The 23021-nt window shown below is 37.8% G+C and overlaps 2 protein-coding genes across 2 annotated transcripts in view; both read right to left on the bottom strand.

Annotated features, from left to right (window-relative positions):
* Positions 1 to 459: 459 nt before the first annotated feature.
* On the bottom strand, positions 460 to 17603 carry MREG (melanoregulin). Its single transcript, XM_014053481.2, has 6 exons — positions 17513 to 17603; positions 11403 to 11493; positions 8687 to 8846; positions 5906 to 5996; positions 2637 to 2803; positions 460 to 1061 (listed from the first exon to the last, which is right to left on the bottom strand). The coding sequence occupies exons 2-6, from the start codon at positions 11477 to 11479 to the stop codon at positions 822 to 824; spliced, it is 735 nt and encodes a 244-aa protein (XP_013908956.1). The 5' UTR covers positions 11480 to 11493; positions 17513 to 17603; the 3' UTR covers positions 460 to 821.
* The window catches only part of STARD3 (StAR related lipid transfer domain containing 3), a 34829-nt gene continuing 26504 nt past the window's right edge, over positions 14697 to 23021 (bottom strand). The window contains exons 10-15 of the mRNA XM_014053491.2: positions 22824 to 22886; positions 22220 to 22315; positions 21348 to 21427; positions 21161 to 21265; positions 17513 to 17606; positions 14697 to 16099 (exon numbers count right to left, since the gene is read on the bottom strand). Coding sequence (XP_013908966.1) covers positions 15989 to 16099; positions 17513 to 17606; positions 21161 to 21265; positions 21348 to 21427; positions 22220 to 22315; positions 22824 to 22886 — 549 coding nt within the window. The 3' untranslated portion in view covers positions 14697 to 15988. The remainder of the gene's footprint in view (positions 16100 to 17512; positions 17607 to 21160; positions 21266 to 21347; positions 21428 to 22219; positions 22316 to 22823; positions 22887 to 23021) is intronic.

Raw genomic sequence — 23021 nt, 5'->3', positions numbered from 1 at the left:
AAGAAATAACCATAAATGAAAAGTAAAATGTGATGGAATTTAGAGCTGAGTTGATGGGAAGGAAGCAGCTGAAAGGGGATCCTCCCTAAATCTTCACAGTGTTTATCTACTGGTTGTGTGGTGAGCGCTTTAGTCTGACTATATTCCTTTCTATAGACAAGCTGCAATAAACATATCACTCTGATCAGCTCCTTGTGTCATTTCTTGCACGTGACATAAAATGACTTGGAGTCTTGTAAAACACAATGTAAAATAAGGTATCAGCCAACAGTAGCAAGGGGCAGTGTGGAGACATTAAATTAGAGAGAAAAGAAAGATAGTTCTGCTACATTATTTACCCCCAAATGTTTACCATTTCCTACTTTTATCATTTAGAAGGGACAGTGACTTATTTATAGTATAAATTTCAAAGATTATTTTAGACTGTGCTATAATAAAAAGAAAACAAGAAATGGGAAATAAGGAAAGGTAAGTTTATTCTATGAAAAATAACTTTTTAAAAAGTTCACAATGTAAGTTACCTAGACTCAATATTGGCATCCCATCAATGGGATTCAGAAGCATTCTAGATGGGACACAGAATAACTACATGAAATTTCAAGTCTTTCAAACTTACTGTACATGATAAATTTAGTAACAGATTATTTGTAAATGTACAGCTGTCATTGTCAGTGTACGGGGAGTTTTATTTTGTATTATGTGGATCCTGATTCTTATGATAACTAGTGAATTTTTTAAAAAAAATGAAGGATGAGAATCCTTGCTCTAATCCTCCATAGATCCATACTAAATCATTTGAGTTGGCTTCTCTTCATGGTACTTTACTCAGATTTATCCATTTCTTCCTTTGCCTCTCCAAAATATTCATAGTCCTCATTTAATTCCTCCCCCTGTTCTACTTCAGCATCTTTTTGAGTTTCATTATTTAATTGTACTAAAATGGGACCAGGAGTAGATGGTCCTCCATCACTGGAAGACATGTCTTCTTCTTCCTCTGCAGGATAAAAGTGTCGGGCAGCTGACAGAAAATCATCTCCCACATCAAGAAGAATAAGCCGGTCCTGAAATTAGAATATAAATAAATTGAAGCACAGTGAAGGTGAAAAAATACATCAAAAATATGATAAGAAATTACTCAAATCACAAAAATCCCAATTAGCAGTAAACCACAGATTACATTACATTTCCATCTTATAAAACTGTATGGTATAGTAAATATGAGGAGGTAAAGATTCTTAAATAGTTCTGGGGTGACAGTTTTGCCAGTTTTCATTATTTGACTTTTTAAAAGACTGTTTATGGTGATTCCTCCAGATTTTTGGTGTGAATGAGGAACAAAAAAATGCTTAGAGGAATTCATTTTAGAATCTAGAAAATTCAAAATCCTTCCTGGTGCGTCTAAGAAAAATAACATTTTAGAGGGATTGAAGAATTCCATGTAAATCTCTCCTAGCAAATTTTATTTGGTCATAAACAGGAGGAGATAACTTTTGATTTTGAAATGTGGTCTAGTTATCAGCAGAATAAGGGAAGGAAGGGCTGGGAGTGATCTTATTACCACTTAATCCAATAAAAGCACAATGACAAACAAAATGAGTTCAATGAAAGTGGCATTTCTGTGACATAAAAATGTATTATTACATTTGCAAAGACTGAAATGACAGACCCACATTTGTAGAAGAGAGAGGCTATTGGAATTAAACGGAGCAGAAAAGACTCTTTTCCTCCTTTCTGGAGGCCCACATTCAGGCCACACAAGGCAGATACCTTCTCAATGAATTGTCTAGGGGGAACCAAAACAGTATGGAAGCCAAATAGGCTTTGGAGAATTTTAAAGAAAATTCTCTGGGCTTCTGTTTCAAGTAGCCACAACCCTATTTTTAGCAACTTCCAATTCCGTCCCTAAATGGCTTGTTAGGAATGGCGCAACCACGACAACTATTTCATTGGCATTGCTGGAAAAGGAAGGATTTATCCTTCTCACCAAATAATGCTCATTTGCTGCTTCTAGATGGCAGCAAAGAGATCTAGAAAAATCTAAACTCTTTGCTGCTCTGTCTTAGTTTTGTCTGTAGTTTTGAAGCATGGATCTGGTGGCCTAAGTCCAGGGGTGTCTGTGGAAAGTTTGCATGAAAAAAAGTCAAGATGGAGTATCTTATTGTCATTGGAGGGCGATCTTATTGTCAAACACCTGCTCCTTTTTACAAGTGTTGCTTTAAGGATACGTGGGAATGATCTTGAGAGACAGAAAGGAGAGCCACAGACTGGACAACCTGGTGTGTAAGAGATGTATCAACCCCTAGAAGGAGGGAGCATGTGGAAATATTTCAGAAACAACAATTCCCAGTTTTCTGGAGAGTAAAAGGAAAGGAGGGAGAAATACCACTTTTCAAAATCTTTTTTCTTTTTCTAGGCCTTGAACCACAAAGTACATTAGAAGGAATCAACTTACATTGGCTCCACATTAGGTTAACCATTGTGGGAAGACTTATATCAAATTTCAGTTAATTAGGAGAGATGCAGCTGCTGTTCTCACCCTCCAAAATAGTTTCCATAATGGTCTGAGTAATATCCAGGGCTTCTTCTGACAAGCACTGTATAGCCAGTGTATTCTCTACAGTTTCCTCCCTACTCACCAGGACAAAGAGATATCTCTCTGGTGGACCACCATGGTGATGACCAAAAATTGATGTCTGTTCAGCCAGGATAGTGTGGAGTCTACGGGCCTCTTGAGGATTGTGGAGAGATTCATAGGAAGTACAGGAAGTTACAGTGAGTAGGCCATCTGCTTCAGCTTTGAATCCTACATTGAGAAAATATCATTAACCTTCATGTTTCATTCATAGCAATTCACTAAATGATCTTCTATTGTATTTATATGCACTTCCAGAAAATTCAACATTAAAATACATGTTAAAACAAATTTCAGATTGCAATTTAGTCATTCTTGAACTTATAAAAAGCTTTTATCTGACACCAAGGGATCCTCTATAATCAATGTGCTACAAAAGAAAATGCTTTGTACAGTGTAATCACCATCTAACTTTAACTACCATTAAACAAATTACAGAAGATCTTAAAGTTCAGATAGGTACAGCATACAGCAAGGGACATCTATCAAAACATCAATTACACAAGAAATGATGCCTGCCATCCTCCCATTTGTATTACAATCAAAAACAATTTTCAATGTTATTCCTGAATTCAAGGACATAGAGGAAGGGTTAGGGAGAATGACATTTGTGATTTGAAAAGGTCCAAAAAAATATCTGCCTTTGATTTTCAGTTGCTCAGTGTTGCTCAGTGAAAGTGCAAGCAAAAAGCACTGATAGAAAGTCTTTAGACTAGGATATAACCTTATAGCCCTGAGTAGCTTAAATTTCTACAATTCCATCTTCCACTTGTACCAAATCTTACAGAACCCAAGAATGAAACTATTGAAACATGGATTCCCCCCAAATTCAACGAGAGAGCCAGTTTTATGTATTGGTTAAAGCAGAGGTGGTATTCAGCCAGTTCTGGAGCACCAGTAGCAGAAATTTTGAGTAGTTTGGAGAATCAAAGATCAGCTGGCCCCGCCTCTGCTGTCTCCCAGCCAATCTTTTGTTGCCCTGAACAGGAGAACGGAGCTGGAAAGCTGGTTAGTGGGGTTGAGAAGAAATGGGGATGGCAGTATCCTTCCCCCGCCATGCCCACAAAGCCACGGCCACAGAACTAGTAGTAAAAAAAATTGAAATTTGAAAACATTTGGTGACAAAAACATCAGGAAACCATGAGTTCTAGTCCAGTCTTAAGCATGAAGCCAGCTGGTTGTCTTCGGGCCAGTCCCTACTTTCAGCCACATAAAGAGGGCAATGGCAAACCATTTAAGAAAGACATTGCTAAGAAGACTGAAGAGACTAGTCCAGGAGTTGCCAAGAGCCAAGCCTGATGTCAAGATAGACATAGATACACAAGCCAACGTAGAGGGAACCCCTACAGTAATTTCTGGTCAGGCAGCCCAAATTCAGCATCGGTCTAAACCCTGAGAAGGAGATTTCCCCTGCCCCCAGGCCTAACTACTAGCTTAATATTGTTCTTTTAGATCAGTTTAAACATACCCAGAGCACTGTTCCCTCTAAGGTGCGCGGCTGCGCACGTGGCAAGAAACACCCGTGCAGCAGTTTCTAACTGCCGCGCAGAGATTTCTATCAAAGCAAACGTGGGGAAGTCCTTTGCAGGCGGCTAGAACTGGCCGCCTACAAAGGACTTCCCCAGACTGGGAGAGATATTAAAAAAAACGGGGGTCCTTCTGGCTCGCTTTGTTGCTTGGTTTGCTGCAGCCCTGGGGAGCCATGGAGAGGGTGAGTCAGAGGCAGCCCAGCACCTGGCGTACCCCCCCCCGCCTCGGCGGCACCAAGATGGCTCTCCTGGATGCTCGACCTGCTGGTATCTCCCCCCCGCTTTCCGCCTTCCGGAAGCCCATCGCTTTGGGCGCTTCAGGCTCTTTTCTTTCTTCCCATCCCTTGCCCTGCTTTCTGCTTGAATGGAATATCTGCTGCTGCCTCCTCCTCCCCCAACAGCACTGCCGGATTTGCCACCCAACGCTGCGGCTGAGGTGAAGCCGCCAAAGCTCCCGCCAGCACCCCTGCTTAGGTGAGGTGTTCCGAGCAGAGGGGGAGGCACCGCCGCCGCTGCCATGGGTGGGGGCGCCTGCGGGAGCTTTGGCGGCTTCACCTGGGCTGCAGTGCTGGGCAGCAAATGTGGTGGTCCTCTTGGAGGAGGAGGGGGAGGCAGCAGGAGTTATTCTGGTGGGGGGGAGTCTCGTCGGCATCTTCAGCGGCAGCCCTGCCCCCTGTGAAAAACCCCAAAGATGGAGCAGATCCATGCAGATGACGTCGCCGCAACATGACTGGAGAAGGAATTCTGGGAGTTGAAGTCCACAGTCTTAAGCTGTCAGGTTTAAAGACCCCTGTGTTTTTTTTCTAAAGGGTTAGGGGTGCAAGGGTATTGTAACAATAGCTTTAAGATTTGTGTGCTCCAAAAGCTAGACTTTCTGAGCCAACATTTTGGTTGCTAAGCAGGACCGTTGTTAAGTGATACTGATATTATATAACACTTTTAATTAAGCGGGTACCTTGAATAAACATAACTTTGAGTTTCAAATAACACTGATTTCGTTGTTGTCTTAGGTGACATCTGTTAAAAAAATTCAGGTGCTCAGGCATGAAAATGTACCGCTCAAACACTATACTTTTCCGCTCACACTGAAAAAAAATTAGAGGGAACATTGACCCAGAGACAAAGAGATAGATAGACAGACAGACAAGGTTTGCTTAAAGATTGTCACTTTTGTATCACTACTGTTCTGTCTCTCAGGGATTCCAAGATTTTTTTTTAAAAACTAACAGATTTTGTGGTGTGGAATAATTTAAAAATTCCTGTTTCAATTTCTAAAGCCTACTAAACCTTGCAATATCATATAATAAGGGAAACTGCCATATAGTTATTTAATTCTCTAGATTTTTTAAATAACAAGTTTTGTTGGATTAAAGCCCTTCAGATGGTCAAAATAACTAGAAGCATTCTTTCCATAGTTTTTTTTTTAATTTGTCAGAATTGCAGAGTCAACCAATTGACAATTCTTTTCAATAGACAATGGCAGATTTAATTTTCTGAATCTAGGATACTGTACTTGCTGATATTAGTTAACATCCCGCAATAGCTCAGCCAATGGGGAAAAAACCCTTTATCTTATTCTTACTGGGTATTTTATGTTTAAATCTGAAACAACAATCTGAAACTACAGAAACAGTATCTGAGGTCCTGCCTATAATTTTTAATTTTTCCTTTAGAACAAAAGATTATACAATAGTTAAATAAATTAACTTGACAGAAAAAAAATGTTCACTATTAGGACATTTACCTAAGACTTCCAAGACATGTTTCCATCGATCCTTTACCTTTCGACGGATCTGTCGGTGGGCAATGATGTCAAAGCTCAAACGTCGATATCCCTTTATCAGAATAAGGAGAACAGAGGGGTGAGAAAGAATCCACAAGCTAGACAGATGAGCAAAATACAAGCTCTTACAGAGGGCAAGGCATGTGCATGTGAGCAGCTAGATTTTACAGAGGCATGAAAGCAGAGACTTCCAACCTTGTGGAACCAGAGAATATATTAATATTTTGGGAATAGATTATATATGGTCAAAATTAATTGTTGCATAGAGTGTATGTCCATTCACAACAAGGCTACCACAATGGTTGAACCCAGTCATAAAACCCCATTGACCAGAAGTTAACCAGTGAAGTTGATCCTTGCAACAGTTTTAAGTCTAAGAATAGTTTTGGAACTATATATAATTCCTTGCCTTTCTGGGAATTAGGATCATTCCAGAGACTATTGCTGTTTTGCAGTATATCAAGTTTTTCTTCTTCTATCTTAAACAAAGAAAAAAGTAGAATAGAATTAGGTCGGTACATAGGGAGATGCCATTGAGGTTCCAATTTTAAATATAATGGGTTTGGGCATGCATGTGCAGATACATACATATGTGTTCTACTCAGATGAGATCTCTGCTCCTCATATTTAAGGGCTGTGAATACAATTAATTCTTATACTTATTTGTATAGGAAAATAGAGTAAATGATTGATATAAATAGTGATAATAATTTTACTTCTAACATACCCAATAATTGAAATTTTCTGGATTAACCATAATTGTTAGACCTACTCTTTAAAGAAGAGTAACAAAAATATAATCAAATGATTTTTATATGCCATCAAGTCATTACTGAATCTTAATGACTACATAGATAGATTTTCTCTATGATGATCTGTCCCTCACCCTCTTTCAGGTCTTCCAATAGAATTTCAGGTCTCAGCACCACTATTATTGAGTCCACTCATCTTGGTGCTGATCATCTTTTTCTTTCCTTCCACAGACTGCAAGAGGCGCCTGACACTCAAAGAACCTGTTCCTTGTAGTTACCCACTTTGCTCCACTTGTTGGAAACCTCTGGAGAAATGCCTCCAAAGAGGACAAAAGCAACCATATTGAAACATAGTGTGTTTCTTGAGGTAGTCTGCTCCTAAACTATGCAGGGTTTCAGTACTGAAATCTTGAATCAGGAGGCCTAGAAAGTGAATAGGAGCTAAACAATGAATCCAGATTTGAAGGTTTATTTTATTTATATGCCGCCCTATTCCCTGAGAGACTCAAGGCGGATAAAAAAACCCAAGAGGGGGGGAGGTAAGCACGAAGGAATACAACAAAGAAGGTATAAGGGAATTTAAAAGACAATCAACAGTCCCATGATTCGAGAGGGGAAGGGAACTCATCAACCCCAGGCCTGCCGGCACAGCCAGGTTTTAACGGCTTTACGGAAAGCCTGGAGAGAGGTGAGGGTCCGAATCTCTGCGGGGAGTTCGTTCCAAAGGGCCGGAGCAGCCACAGAGAAGGCCCTCCCCCGGGTAGTAGCCAGATGACATTGGCCAGTAGATGGAACCCGGAGGAGGCCTAATCTGAGGGATCTAATGGGCCTTTGGGAGGTAATTGGCAGCGGGCAGTCTCTCAAGTACCCAGGTCCAATACCATGAAGGGCTTTATAAGTGACAACTAGCACCTTGAAGCGTATCCGGAGACCAATCGGTAACCAGTGCAGCTCGCGGAGGATAGATGTAACGTGGGTGTACCGAGGTGCACCCACAATCGCTCTGGCGGCTGCATTCTGGACAAGCTGAAGTCTCCGAATGCTCTTCAAGGGCTACCCCATGTAGAGCACATTGCAGTAGTCCAGTCTTGAGGTCACAAGGGCATGAGTGACTGTTGCGAGTGCCTCCCGGTTCAGGTAGGGACGCAATTGGTGCACCAGGCGAACACATTCTGATGTTTTGACAAGCAGCGGTTAGATTTTCCCATCCTCCTTCCATCCACCTGATTGTTTATATTGCTAGTAGCAATGAAAGCCATCAAGTACCAAGTTCACCAGGAAGTCATAAAGATCAAGATGTTAGCCACAACCATATAACACGTGTAAAGTGTGCTTTATTACATGGGTGTGGGTCAACATCTTTCTTTCTTTATTCCCACACACACACTGCTTCTCCCAGATACCTCTGCAATGAGATCTCTGCAGTCCAGATCTGTTTTAGAGGGTAATACATCTTAAACTTAGTTTATTATTTTTATGTTCTATTTTATGAGAAAATATTTTTTTGGTTTAGGTAAAGTTGCAGTTCTCAAGGCCAATTTGGTAGAAAAATGTTAACACCTGCCTCCACTCTCCCTTGTAGCACTGTGCAGCATAGTGTTGTTTAGCTACAGTTTCAGTGCTCTGAGGATGAGAAATTAAAATCACGTTTCTAATTTTTATGAGTTCTAGAAGTCTTGGACAAAGCAGCTCAGGGAATGACAGCATGACAAACCCAGCCATAACTAGATGTAGCCACAAGCATTTTCAGAATGGTCTTAAAAAGACCAATTTATGTATTTACACCTTTTTTTTTCTTGGTTCAAGGCAGCAATAGCATTTTTGTTTATGATTATTCTTGACATGTACTTCACCATTTTCACATGGAGAAAACAACACAAAAAACTATTCACTATATCTGTCAACATATCAAGTTACATGTGGCTGAATTCCACATCATTAAATTCAGTTCCATATGAAAGAAAGAGCTTCAACTGTGTGGGCCACTTACCTCTGACCCACGACGCATTTTTGACCTTTTCTCTAGCAGCTTGTGAAGCTCATGATCATCTCCCCGCTCCACATGAGCGGAGTCTGCAGGTTCATTCCACAAATTAGCTGCCTCTGACTGCCGCCATTTCTGTAACTTATTGAAATACTGAAATGTGTCACTGGAATAGAAAATGGAAAAGATTCAAGGTTTTGTTTTAGATGGCAGTGTGAGGGGAATCCATAGCAATGCAATGTAATGGAGTTATTGAAACTGGCCAAGTCTAGTCTTTTCCATGGTGTATCGTTTATTTCATCCAAAATATTTAAAGGTCTTGCACAGACTTTTCAGGAGTTTCAGGGCTTTGTGAGTTCAGATCAGGGGTGGGTTTCTGCCAGTTCTAACCTCTTCTATAGAAGAGGTTCCACAAATCTACAGTGCTGTTTAGAACCAGTTCCAGCTCCCTCCCCCTGCCTTCTGCACATCATCAAGATGAAGAGCGAGAGGAGGAATTCTGGGAGTCGAAGTCCACAAGTCTTAAAGCTGTCATGTTTGAACACTCCTGGTGGATTTTTTCTAACGGGTTAGGGGTGCAAAGGTCATGTAAACTTGACAGCTTTAAGACTTGCATGCTTCAAATGCCAGAGTTTCTGAGCCAACATTTTGGTTGCTAAGCAAGAGGGTTATTAAGTGAGTTTCACCACATTTTACGTTGGCCATGCCCACCCAGTCACATGACTGCCAAGCCACTCCCACCTGGTCACATGGCCAGCAGGCCACTCCCACAAAGCAGGCCACACCTACAGAATAGGTTCTAAAAAAAATTGAAATCCACCACTGGTTCAGATATATTCAAAACTATGTCTGGGAATTGGGTCTCAGAAATGGCTGCTGAATTGTGATTCAAAGACTGTGTGAGGCTTCACATTTGTTAATGGATCATCACCATTCCTCTGGGGCAGTATTTTTCAACCTTGGCAATATATGGGATCCCAGAATTCCTCACCCAGGGCAATAAGTTTGAAAACAGACAAGGAGAACCGGAGATTGCCCACCAATGCTCCTCATGGTTTAAAGCTCTGGAAGAAGAAATGGCCAGCTTGCTCAAACCATGGTTGGCACCTTCAAAAGTATACTTCCTTTCCCAATCGCTTTTGAACATTGCTTGTTAATAATTTTTCAACTATACAGAAGCTTCGGACCAACCAATCTGAAATCATTGGATGAGTTTCCTTTAATTGTTAGTGAAAGAAGTTCAAATACAACTTTATTTTTTATTTTGGAATAAACAGCAAAAAGATAATTAGAAGTTTGATTTTGGAAAGTTGCAAACAAACTTTAAAATTTTGGAATTAGTTATTTACTATTGCATAAGAATGCTTCCCACGGGAAAATGTTTTTGTAACATAGTAGCTAACTGGAAGGAGGGAGCACATTCCAAGGAGGCGTGTGAGATAAGAGCAAACAGAGCCCCAAAACTGGATTGTGGGAAGAGGATAAATTTTTGGATAACTACTCCCTAAAATCTCCAGGGTACCTCTATTAGGTTAGGGTCGTATAGGCTTACTCTGTCAAAATTGAATATGTAATCTCCCCCCCCCCCCCCCCTGGATTCTGTTGCATTGCTCTTTGGCTAAACTTGACTTCTAAAAAAAAAAAAAGATAGAATAGGACTTTGAAGGTTAGACACTAGAGGTAACTAGAAGGAATTATGATTACAATTAAAGGAGAACAACACTTAGATTCAACTTACAAATACAGAATGAAGCAAAATATTTTGACATTGGACATGCTACCATAATGAAATTAATTTCAAGAGATTAAGAGATCAGATCCTGTTGGAAACAGGAACAGGAGAAATCTGCCTTGAAGCTAAGTAAAAGCACTCACAGATGCTGTCCTATTTATACTAATAACAAGCCATTACTTTATGCAGCCCAAACGGCAGCATCTAAACCTAAAGAGATAACTTCAGAAGAGATAAACAAACATCCCCAAGGCTGAAGAAATATTGCTTTTATTTATTAAACAAATGTGTATAGTAGCCCATCTCCTAAAGAAACTCTGGGAAGGAAACAAAATAAAAATGTAATAGCATTAAAAACCATTCAATGCAATAAACTGTGCTGGGGTCTTAATAAAAAACTTTCATCCATCCATCATCCACCAGCGGTCAAACTATCAAATCCTGGCCTCCGTGCCTGGAGGAAAAGAACAGACCTTCACCATTTTCCTGAAAGCCAAAAGGGTCAGGCCATCTTATCTATAGGTAGAGGCCATATAGTGCTAACGTATAAGGCATTATAACACACAAAGCATACTTCCGAGGCCCTGTAGGTAACACAGTTTCATGAGTGTACTCAGAGCATGTCCAACCCTGCCAAATTTACATATAGAAATCATTGGAGGAGATAATCCCACTCTGGCTCCATGCAAGTACAGGACAATTTTGTCCCTTGATAAAAGCATAGAAAAATATAGGGATCAGCCTAATGAGAACAGAACATGAGGAATACAAAAAGTTGTCTTTCGAATGGAATTAGAGAGGAATCACAGAAAACAAGGGGAACAAGCAACAGAATGGACAATGGTAGAAGACTCCTGGAGGTGAATCTAAAGGTTCAACTTTCCAGCATTACTTCCAAAGCAAAAGATTTCATATGAATTATGCAAACTTGTACCATTGCAATTATATTTATGGAACCTTGAGATAATTGTGAAATGCTAAAATACATACCCAGTGTTCAATGAGTTCTTCTCTAATTCATCTTCATCGTGATAACAGCAACAACACACTTGGCCCAAGAAATCCATGTCACTTGCAAAAGCTGCAGATTATAAAATATGCCTATAACTAGTATATCAGAGTATACGATAGGGATAACCGAAATTGCACTTGAAAAAAAGGCAAAGAAGTTTATATTTCTCTTTCAACACTGTCTGACAGTCATAAGCAGAGATCATGTGAAATGTTTCCTTCAATCCTCCATAGCTTAAGGCGTTTGAACAAAACATACAAAATTCAACATAATATATTGTGGTCTTGGCATTTATATGGGAAGACACGTAAAGTTCATTTCTGTTATCTTCTTCAAGACCTATTAAAGCAGTATTAAATAATGACGTGCCTCTAGGAGGTGCAGAGACACTTATCTAACCTGGTATCAGTTGGAGCCCTTGATTTGATTTTGTTTATTCCCTTTTTTTAAAAAAAATGGAAGAAGTGCCATGACCTTCACTTAAACTCCATGGATTATAATTAGAAAATAAAAATACAAGGAGGCTGTATGCCCATGCTTGTCAGGAAATGTACCTCACCAGGTAAGCTAGGTTGCTGAACAGTGAGCAATTACCATATTCATTTGACTTTTAGAACATGATTTTTTAAATGGTCAGTCTACTGCTATTGCATTCCACAAAATGGTGACCAGTTTCTGACAGTGCTCTTGACACTCAAAATTCCTAATGTCCCCAAAGACTTCTGGATCAAATATTTCGTCTAGTTGTGAGTTATCTTGTACCTTTTTGAAGACGAAGTACCCAGTATACCCAAGACCACAGATTAATGGATGGGACTCATTTTACAACCATGATATATGATTGGTATGAGACTGTAATACTGACTTGCCAAAACAAAAGTGAACATCATTTCTGAGATCAAACACTGTGTTTGGTATCATCTTGGTTTCAGGGGAGAATATATGCCTAAGCTAGGTAAATTTCTGCCTTGGTAGCTTTTCAAGTCTTGCAAAGAAAAAAAATAACCCTCAAATATTTTAAATGGCTTTTCCCAGCCTGTTTCTTTCTAGATGGGACTTCCGATCCTGGCACTTCATATTGGCCTACAAACACCAAGACATCTGGATGTCAGGTTGCAATAAAAGTTATCTAGCTTCAATAATAAAATTGAGGATGTTGTGGTACATGAATCACATTCCTTCACCTAAAATTTTACATCCTGAGAAGTGCAAATAAGCCTTTTTTTCAAATGATCTTTGATTATATCTTTGTGACATCACAACAAACACTTATGATAAAGCAGATGGAAGAGGTTCACAGGGAACGATATCGATTAAACTGCTGCATTGGTTTGGGATTTTTTTTTCTTTTTGTCCTAAGGCTATAGTTTACGGTTCATGTACAAAGCAAAACACATTAGATTTTAGAATATGTTTCATATGCATTGCATTCTTACAATTCTGCATCCTTATAGCTCAGAAAATAAGAATTTATAAGAATTTAAATGAATGAGTGAAATTTCCAGGTGGTCTATATTTTACAGTACTTTTAATAGCTATAAATGTTGATTTAATAAGGCTGGTTTGGGAGTCAGAACATTTATCTGCCCTGGGATTGCTTTATTATCTATATTTTATGACTTTTAAACAATAAAAACTAACACAGACTAATACAGTATAAACAAAATAAAAGAAAAAGGATAGAAGTGGCTTCTGATATTCTTCACGGCAATTGTAAGTACAAATATATTTTAATCTCTATTGTTAAAGCTACATTTTATTATACTTTCTATAATCTATTGAGTCTAATAATCAAACCCATAAATTGCAAGTTTATTTATGTGCAAAAAGTTCATGAAAGGCTTCCAATCACCAATAATATAGATATGTTTTTTTCTCTAATCAAAGAAAACAATTTATCAATTTCAGCAAAATGTAGCAAATTCAGCTTCAATAACCATTGCTCATAGTGGTGAGTGTTGAATCTTTCCATCTGTGCATATAATAATCTACCATAGCTGCTTATATTGAAATAATCTTCCATAGCTTCTTTTTTAACTGTTTAACAACCAAAGGGAAAAGCTCTGGCTTCACTGGAATATTATTAATTAATAGAATTCTTGTTAAGATGTTACTAAGATATTTCTTAATAAGCAATTGTTCTTGTAGGTTACAATCCCGACATACTGAAATCTTTCTCATTTCAAGAGCTATGGCTACTTTGAGTAGTGAGGCAGAAAAGCTTACATTTTTCTTCTTCCTATTTATTGGACAATTACTAACAAAAATTACTCATTGCCCCTTTCATGATAGCCAAATCAGCTTAAATAGCTCCATTGGTTCTCTCCATTTTTTGGATTCAATTTCAATACCCACTTTTATAGATTCATACGGCAATCTCAGGCAATTGTCTTTTAATCAGCCAGCATCCAGCTTGAACAAAAAATCTTGCACATAGAAGTGGCTTGTTTGCAGCATAGAACTTCAAACCACTTTCCTATAGAAATTCTGAATTTGGATGTCACATTGGTTAAGTAGATGGCAAGCTCTATTATGTTTATCAGTTTTGATGTATAAGCCATAAAGTGAGATATCAAAATGTGCAACTGGTTTTAATTGAGCTAATAACCACATTAATCTATATCTAAAAGGATAATAATTTATTAGGGCATAGTTCTGTGGTTTATATTTTATACATTAGATCATTTTGTGTTTTTTTAAGGTACCACAAGGGCCTTTGTTTCTTCTTTCTCAGAAGAATATGTAAACACAATAAAATAAAGAAAATAACAGATATACTTATGAAGGATAAGTTATAACAGAATACGTGTATTTATGAGACAGCAGGCTTTGGGTCATGTTAGATATATAAAAACCCCACTAACTGCATAACACAGAAAAGCAAAAATTTATTTAGAATAATGAAAACAAAGATTAGATTTAGATTAGATTAGCAAAGCTGAACGTAAAAAGATACATCAGGCTCAAAAGAAATACACATTGAGACATTGAAGTTTTTATTATTACTTTATTTGATTAATTCTCAAATATCTGAAGCAAAAGGCATGTTTTTTTTAATTCAAGTGGCTTTTTAAATGAGGTGTAAAGGCAAAGAAATCTATGTTAGATTTACAAAAAAGTACAAGCCACTTCCCAATGATATCCAGAATGTTTAAAATTGAAGGCATTTAAATAAGATTAATTGCTAATCTTTAAAATGAGAATATATTCACATATTTCATGGTGGTACAGGTTATTTAAAAAAAATATTTTGAAGCAGCTTCTTGTTTCCTTATTCCCGGAGATGATACATAGTAAGGTTTCACTTCAATAGTGATAGGCAATATATATATAGGACAGATGGTACTGCTAGTCCGGTTCATATCCAAAAGCCTTTTCAGGACCTGCTTTTATTAAGGAATTATCTTCCATGAAAATAAATTTTGGAGGAAGAAGATGGACCACAAGTCTCTACTTTAAGGAAGCACAATCCTCATGCTCTGGTGATAGCTCTTGTCTTTGCCTTAAGAAGGTCCATTCATTATTATGGCAAATCCAGCACGTGCCTCATGATGTTGTCAGGGCAAGGAAAATAAGTGGATGCCAAGTTTTCAAGTAAGCTTCTCTTGCACTTAACATGTATCCTTGAAGACAAGGGCTGGACTTCACTGTTTCTGGATTAAGAAGTCATTTAGGAACACACAGAATATACATCTTGGCAAATCCTCCAGCCTACTTACAACAGGATGGAATATCATAATCAAACTATGAAATGTTAGCCACTGTAGAAGGTTCAGTTCTGCAGAGATGGGGCCTTCTTCATATTCTCGGAAATAAGAAATATATATTTATATATATGTATATATATAAAATCATGATAGAACTAGAATAGCAGCCCAGAAAGGTGCACACCAATTTGAAGTACAATTCTAATCCATGTATTCAATGGAGATAGTGGGAATTTCATTTTCTGAAACATTGCCTCTTCAGAGACACATAGTCAAATTATGGTCACACCTTTGGGCAATTCAGTCCTCTGATTTGAAGGAGTACATCATTGTTTAGGAAAGTGGAGGGTCCAGAGTTGATACAACAGTGATTAGAAAATTATCTGGCTTATTCTGCAGCACTCCAACGATATTACTTCATATGCAAGATTACTTGATGGTAACATTTGGATGTGTTTATGAGTTTATACTAGTCAGAAATAGCATGACCATGTAAAGGGAGAAAGAGGAACAGATAGAGAAGTATTAGGGATTAAGCGACAGGGTTTTGCAATTATGTTCATGAATTAATTTGGCACAACTGCAGTGTTAACTTTGATCATCAGCAAAAGATCTCAAAGATTTTGTCCTAATTTTTTTCAATATGTTCTGTTTTGAACCACCAACCATCTTATCTCCTCTTCCCACATGATTATCTTCCTGAGTCTATACATTGACATCACCAGCCACATGCTCATATTTCATTTTTATCCTGAATGACAGCTAAATAATTTTTTTCAACTAGTAGGAAGAGATATCCACTTCTTTGGGCCTTGATAGGTTCACAGAACATTCAAAAGGCAATGTTAAACCAAGTTTTAAGAATTAGATCTTGAGGTGATATCCATAATTCGTTTACGCAGGTGGAACATAAATTCTGTCATGGTGGCACTCAAGCTTTGGTTAATTAGATATCGGGGAAGCCGACCCTATAGGACAAAACAAGCAAATCAAAAGACATCAATTTAATGTTTATATATTCTAATGCTCATTGGTCTTGTCTAATCTAGTCAAATTATCAAATATTTGGTACATATTTGTGGCCTCTTATGATACAGCAATAACTTTCCCAGTTCTGCCATCCAACTTCAATTTTATCTGAGGCATTACTGAGTAAATGAGGTTAACCACAAACTATGGATACTCTCTCTTTTTAAAATAAACAAAACTAAGAATCCAGGAACTTACTTTATACAACTATGTCCATCTAGTTCAATTTTATCTACACTAATTTCAAGCAGAACTTTAGGATTTCTGGCAACTTTTTTTGTCAAGTATATTTAGAAATGAAATCTACGTTTGGCATACAAAGCATAGTTTTCAATCACAATATAGTTCCATTTTTAACCATAAGATTAGAATAATGTAAGCACTGTGATGGAAGAAATTGCAGAATTGAGCTATTATTGGGTTCACTTAAACAAACAATGGCTTATTTATTAGAAATGCATAGGTTAATTAGCATATTTTCACCATTTTTATTTCTTCTCCCAATTTCTTCTGGCTACAACAGTTTTTTGAAGCCAGAAAATAATTAAAAATGGCACTACTGAGTGTTCTAATAAGGAAGAACACCATCAATTTCTCCCAGGAATCTCTAAAGAGGGAACTGCTGCAGCAAAGCAATTGGAACTAAACAAAACTAACCTGGAACTAAAAACTTCCACTGCAGGAAACTGAATCCAACCCATATTGGAAACTTTGTATTTTATATAGACTTTGTAATCATAGTACTTTATGGATATCATAAAATACCTATATTGTAGATTAGAATAACATTTGCAATAGCACTTAGACTTATAGACCACTACATAGTGCTATACAGCCCCCTCTAAGCTGTTTACAGAGTCAGCATGTAGCCCCCAACAATTTGGGTCCTCATTTTACCAACCTTGAAAGGATGGAAGGCTGAGTCATCCTTGAGCCAATGAGGATCGAACTCCTGGCAGTGAGCTGAATTAGCCTGCAATACTGCATTCCAACCACTACACCACCATGGCTCCCAGACTCATATTACCAGTTAGAATAAAAAGATCAGTAGAACGTCATTTTGCAAAATGTCTGAGTATGTATGAATTAATCTGTGATATTTATTTATACAACAGTGAATCTCATATGAACTGCAGGAAGTAAAGTATGTATTGCAACAGAATCTAGGTTGTTATACAATCCATGTAACATTCTGTTCAGTATATCCCACAAGCACCAAGGAGCCAAAGACAATACAGTAATAGCCAGCCAGTTGTGTTGAAAAATATTAGAATACAGTAAAGCACAATGGACCAATTTGTAATTATAAGCCTGTATTAAATCAAGACCTAGAAAGATAAAATACACTTTACCTTAAGGTCCGTATTGAGTATCCAGAACAAGGTAGAAATATTTGGATTGGTGGGACATTTCAGGGCAACAAAGCCTCCTGGGCCATTCTCTGCTCTGAGAAAAGCCAAAAGCATAAATAATGTTGGAGATATACTGACAGAGCAGAAAAAATTAGGATAAATTTTAGTTTAATGGCAGACCAACCATTGAACAGAAGGGTTCAAGGCAATGTACATTTACATTATGAAAACAAATTAGGCATTATCACTATCATTATACCCTTCTCCCTTAATGATGCTCTTTTAGAATCATTAATTGGTTTAATTCAACTGCAATCCCGCCTCCAGCAATTTAAAACTAGTACAAATAAGCCCCTGGCTTGGAATTTCCTTATGAACATTCCATCAATGGAGTGCTAAAGAGAGCACCAACCATTTTGAAAATAATGACACCCAAACTATTTCAGATGGGAAAGCAGCTGTCAGTGATACTGGATCCAGGCCTAGCTATTAAAGATTGCAAATTTATTGACCTTTTAAAACATCTATAATCTGCATTTCATTGGAAATTAGTTATGAGCAAGCCACCAACCACAGAAACAGTGCTGATTTGCATTGATTATGCCTTACCAGTGCATTTATAAATAAAGCATTATTACAGATATGTCCATAAGTCCCAGTGTTCTTTCAACCAAATGAATATGGACCCCATGATTGCTTAGACTTCTCATCATGAAGGATGCCCTTCAAGGAATATCCCACAAACTTAAATACTGAGAAAAAGGGGTGAAAAGATGCTAGTTTTTATCTGTATTTGGTATCTTGATAACAGATGCAAAAAACTTGGTTTTTTTAAACAGAACATTTTGAATACCAGAAACTCAATTTCCTTGAACAGGATAAAGATACACAACACTTGATAATGCACACTGACATGTGAAATGAACACAGTTCCTCTCATATATCTTTCCAATTGCTACGCAAATTCTGAGTTAAAGGCCAATGATGTTTTAATGCTATTACTCAGAAAAAATAAAGGTGGTGAACAAAGACACCCTGACTGGTCACCCGAGGCAGAAAGCATGACAACAAAGAGGCCTTGTTGGAAACTGCTCACAACTGGAGTTTGCTCGTCACAAGACATTATATAGAGGCCAAAAACAAACTAATTGCCAGAAAATGCTTTTATGTAGGAAGCTCTGAAATGCACCGTCCCAGGGGGTGGCTTCTGCATTAAAATCAGAAGGTGTGTCTTATTCATGCAGCCTTCATTACAGGAACACACGAAAGACCATAGAAACTATTCTGAAGGACGAGTGCTATGATTGTTCCATTTGTTTTAGCAGAACGAATTCTAGAGTGCTGACATAAAACTCAAGAATTTCTGCTGATACAAGAAAAATTCCAAATTTCTATTCTTCCAGGAAGCAGAAAACTGAATAGTTTCCCTTTTCTCTAAATTTCCCCAAGACCACCATTGCAGCAAGTTTTAGTTAACTATACAAAAGGAACAGGGTATCTAAGAAAATGCTACAGCTATCCTAAATACCTATTTTGAAAATTCCTTTTCACTTTGAAGAATAATCAAAACATGAACTCGACTACCTTTCAGAAATTTTGGAAAATATTTGGAATGGGAATTTTGGACTTTGCTTTTAAAAATATTTTTACATACATTACTTACAATTTGAAAAGTACAAAACACAACATGAGACAAATAAAAATGGTATAAATACTTAGGACTGCATGGCCAATTGGTTACTGCAGAGGTAGTCCTCAATTTATAACCACAATTGAGCCCAAAATTTCTGTTGCTGTGAGAAATTTGTTAAGTCAGTTTTGCCCCATTTTACGACTTTTCTTGCCACAGTTGCTAAGTGAATCACTGCAGTTGAAAAGTCAGTAAACAGGTTGTTAAATGAACCTAGCTTCCCCATTGTCTCTGCTTGTGAGATGGTTGCAAAAGAAGATGACATTGTGAGACACAGCAACAGTCATAAATATGAATCAGTTGCCAAGCGTTCGAATTTTGTTTACATGGCCATGAGGATGTTGCAAAAGTCATAACTGTGAAAAACAGTCGTAAATCACATTTTTCAGTGCCATTGTAACTTTGAACCATCACTAAATGAACTGTTGTAAGTTGAGGACTTCCTATACTATGCTTTATGATTTATAATCACTACTACCCCCAGCCAGCATGGCTATTGGAGTATAGATGCTTAACTTTCCACAGTTCTGGAAGTCATTCAGCATAGATTCTCTCTTTTTCTCTGTTTTAATTGATTTATTCCTTACAAATATGCTTATGCATTCTTTGATGGTCTTTGATCAAATTAAGGCAGAGAAGCATAATGCAGATCCCATCAGTCAAGGAATTTGGGATGGCAAAAGTCCAGGAGAAGAGCCTTCTCTGCTATGGATTCCACCCTTTGAAATATTATAGCCCCTGAGGCAAGATTGGCTTCCACTCTGCTGACTTTAAGAACCTTAAGATCTGATCCTGCCAGATGGCTTGGGTCCCCAATGGTGGAGCTTCAAACTGCAGGTGGACGTTATTTAAAAGTTAATCCCCGTCTCCCCTCCTCTGTGTATTTAATTTCCCCCTTCTCCATTTTGCTCAATGATTTTATTGTTTATATTGTGATTTTATTGGGTGTACTCATATTTGACGATGTAAATTTGTTCATGCTGTAAGCCGCTAAGAGTTGCTTTGAAATGAGATGGGCGGCAAATAAATTTAATAATAAATAAAAAAAATAAGGATACTTAAATTATGCATACTGGGGAATCCCCAAGTATATATAAGCTACTACCATACAATACTGTTTACATCCAAGAATGTTCCTAAATTATTTAAAATTATTATCAAATGAACAATAAATTATTTCTTCTCACCGTTGCTGAAAGTCAAAAGCAAACGTATTACTTAGAAAATGCTGCTATATGGGAAGCTCTTTACTGTATTTTTTTTCATTGCCAATGCAGACAGTAACTAAAGGCTTTATAAATTAAAAATATTTTTTCCTACCCTTTCCTACCTGTGTATTGAGTCTCTCGGGAATAGGGCAGCATACAAACTAAATAAATCCAATCCAATCAATATTGGAGAAAAGCTTCTAGCATGATATGACACGCGTGCCAGAGGTGGCATGCAGAGCCCTCTCTGTGGGCACAAACATCATCACCTGTTGGTCCTCGTGGGCACTGGAGTGCTGGAAAACTGCCTGAAAAGCGGCCTAACAATAGACAGTTCTTTGGGATGTTTTCCAGGCCCTTTTCAAGCCATTTGGGGGGCTTTTCCAAGTTTTTTCCCAGACCATTTTCAGGCCATTTTTGGGTCACGTTTATGCCATTTTCCAGACCATTTTCAGGGCATTTTTCAGGCTGTTGTTGGCCTGAAAAACGGCCAAAAACAGCCAAAAAAACCAGCCTCAAAATGGCCTGAAAACCGCTTGAAAAAAAGCCTGAAAACCGCTTGAAAAAAAGCCTGAAAACAGCCCCCCCCCCCAAAAAAAAAATGGCCAAGAAAACAGGCATGCACATGCTGGCCAGCTGGTCTTCAGCTTTCCGGCATTCCAGTGCATGCACATGTACGTTCCAGTTTGGGCACTCAGTAACGAAAAGGTTAGCCTTCACTAATATAGGACAACAGCATGATTTTCATACCTGACGTATTTGGATGTAGGAGGGCGCAAGCTGTGAGTTGTTGCCATCCCTGATGAAATGTATCGGTCTCTTCTTCTCTCAATCCGACGCACATTCACAAAATCTCTTGATTTGTAAAGAGAGCACATATGAAACATCAGTTCATTGAAACGAAATAGTGAAAAATATACTTTGAATTAGAACTTACCTAGGAGAGACAACACCAGCTGCGGCACCAGCTGCCACATCATAGGATACAGTTGTGTTATCATCAATCCGTTCCAAGATCTGATAAGAAAACAGAAGGTTTTCCCACTTCTGCCAACATAAACTAGTTTAAAGTATTTCCTTGGCATGATTTCTTTGTAAAGGAACTTTGACTTGTGAAGAAATCAGAACAATGATGATTAATTTCAGGTATGTTCACAAAATTAACTTCCATACTTACATCGAAGAAAAACACTATTGCTGTCTGGTATTATAAACATTCATGTATTTAATTTGGTAACAGAATAAATTCTGAACCAATATATTTGGAGAGCACAAGACAAAGGAAAAGCGATAGGTTTTGTCATTAAATAAAGCAGAAAATTACTTGCTGTTAGCAGAAACTAATGGATAAAAAATGAACTCTTAAGTAGCCAATCCTGGGTAACTCTGTAGCATTTCAAAGATCCTCTTATTTTATAAATATTTATTTTAAAAATTATAAATTATGCATTAATTTAATGGGGGATTGTGTTTTTGAGCCTTTCAATCTTAATGTGTAATGCTAATGCAAGTGGCATCAAACAGCAAAAGTGTCTTTAGCAAGCAAAAGGATGAATAATTATGCTGCAGTTCTGATTCATAGCTATTGAAAAGAAAAGCCCAAAATAACCTAAGAAACCCAGCAGCCTAGAAATCATCTCTCTACCTTTCTCAATCATTTTCTGAAGATAACAGTTCATAGCAAGAAGTGCCATGTATAGTTCAGAATTTCAGCTTGGGGTGTTAGAGAGATAAGAATAATCAATACTAAGAATAATGTTAGTGATAAGTGAATAATTTTTGGATACAAGTCTGTCTGGAAAGACTTACGTGACATGCTAGTAAAGTTTTATTCCATAGGACCATCTTCTCTGGTTGAAGAATCAGCTCCTGGTATACTAACTCAGCTGGACATTGTAGAATAGCCTGCGAATGAGGGACGCAGGTTACATGTCAGAATCTCTGCCCCCTAACCAGTCAGTGGAAATTGAAGGATGAGCTTAAACACCTCAGTGCCTCATGTAAACTCACTAAAGCAATAATTAAAAGGAATATTCATTTGAGACTCCTGTGATGCTCAGAGGTTGTTGGGTTTCAACTCCCTATCATCCCTAATTCATAGTCATGTCAGTCAGTCCTGATGGGAGTTGAAATGCATTCATACCCCAATTTAAAATCTCTCAAATAAATAACATCATTGGGAGAAGTGCTGGAAAGAATAAAATACCAGCTAGACACAAAAAAAGAAATATGTGTATCACAGAGTGGTAAGCAATCACCCCACAGTATCTTCCCCTCCAGCCATTCAAAAAAGCTCCTCTTTCAAAATATAGATTGTATCTTCCCATCTTTACTCCCTCCATTTTCAACAATTGTAAGAATGGATAAGGAAAGATGGTTGGAAAACGTGGAAGGAAGCTGAAAGGCACCTTACCTTTAGGATGAAAACCTTGCCATAGAATGGCATTTCGAGAAAATGAATTGTATCCCCAAAGTCCTGCACAAGAAATATTAAAGTCACATGAGTTCAATATTTGTCCTTTTACTGTCGCATGAAAAATTCCAGGATTGTAGCATTCCCCCCTCCCCCTTTTATTAATTGAGCTGGCCCCAAGGTTAAATAACAGACAAC

The sequence above is a fragment of the Thamnophis sirtalis genome, unplaced genomic scaffold (assembly GCF_051295495.1).
Source record: "Thamnophis sirtalis isolate CommonGarterSnake01/CBP01778 unplaced genomic scaffold, rThaSir2_p1.2 scaffold_4, whole genome shotgun sequence".
In the NCBI taxonomy this organism is placed as follows: domain Eukaryota; kingdom Metazoa; phylum Chordata; class Lepidosauria; order Squamata; family Natricidae; genus Thamnophis; species Thamnophis sirtalis.
The sequence above is the reverse complement of the archived record's forward strand: the minus strand, read 5'-3'. Positions and strand labels throughout refer to the sequence as shown.

Bases quoted from the DNA above. Each gene is read 5' to 3' on its own strand.
- MREG (XM_014053481.2), bottom strand. From the start codon at position 11,479: ATGGATTTCTTGGGCCAAGTGTGTTGTTGCTGTTATCACGATGAAGAT. The intron at 8,847-11,402 runs GTATGTATTTTA...TTTCTATTCCAG, and splicing joins AAGAACTCATTGAACACTGG to TGACACATTTCAGTATTTCA. The intron at 5,997-8,686 runs GTAAGTGGCCCA...ATTCTGATAAAG, and splicing joins AAATGCGTCGTGGGTCAGAG to GGATATCGACGTTTGAGCTT.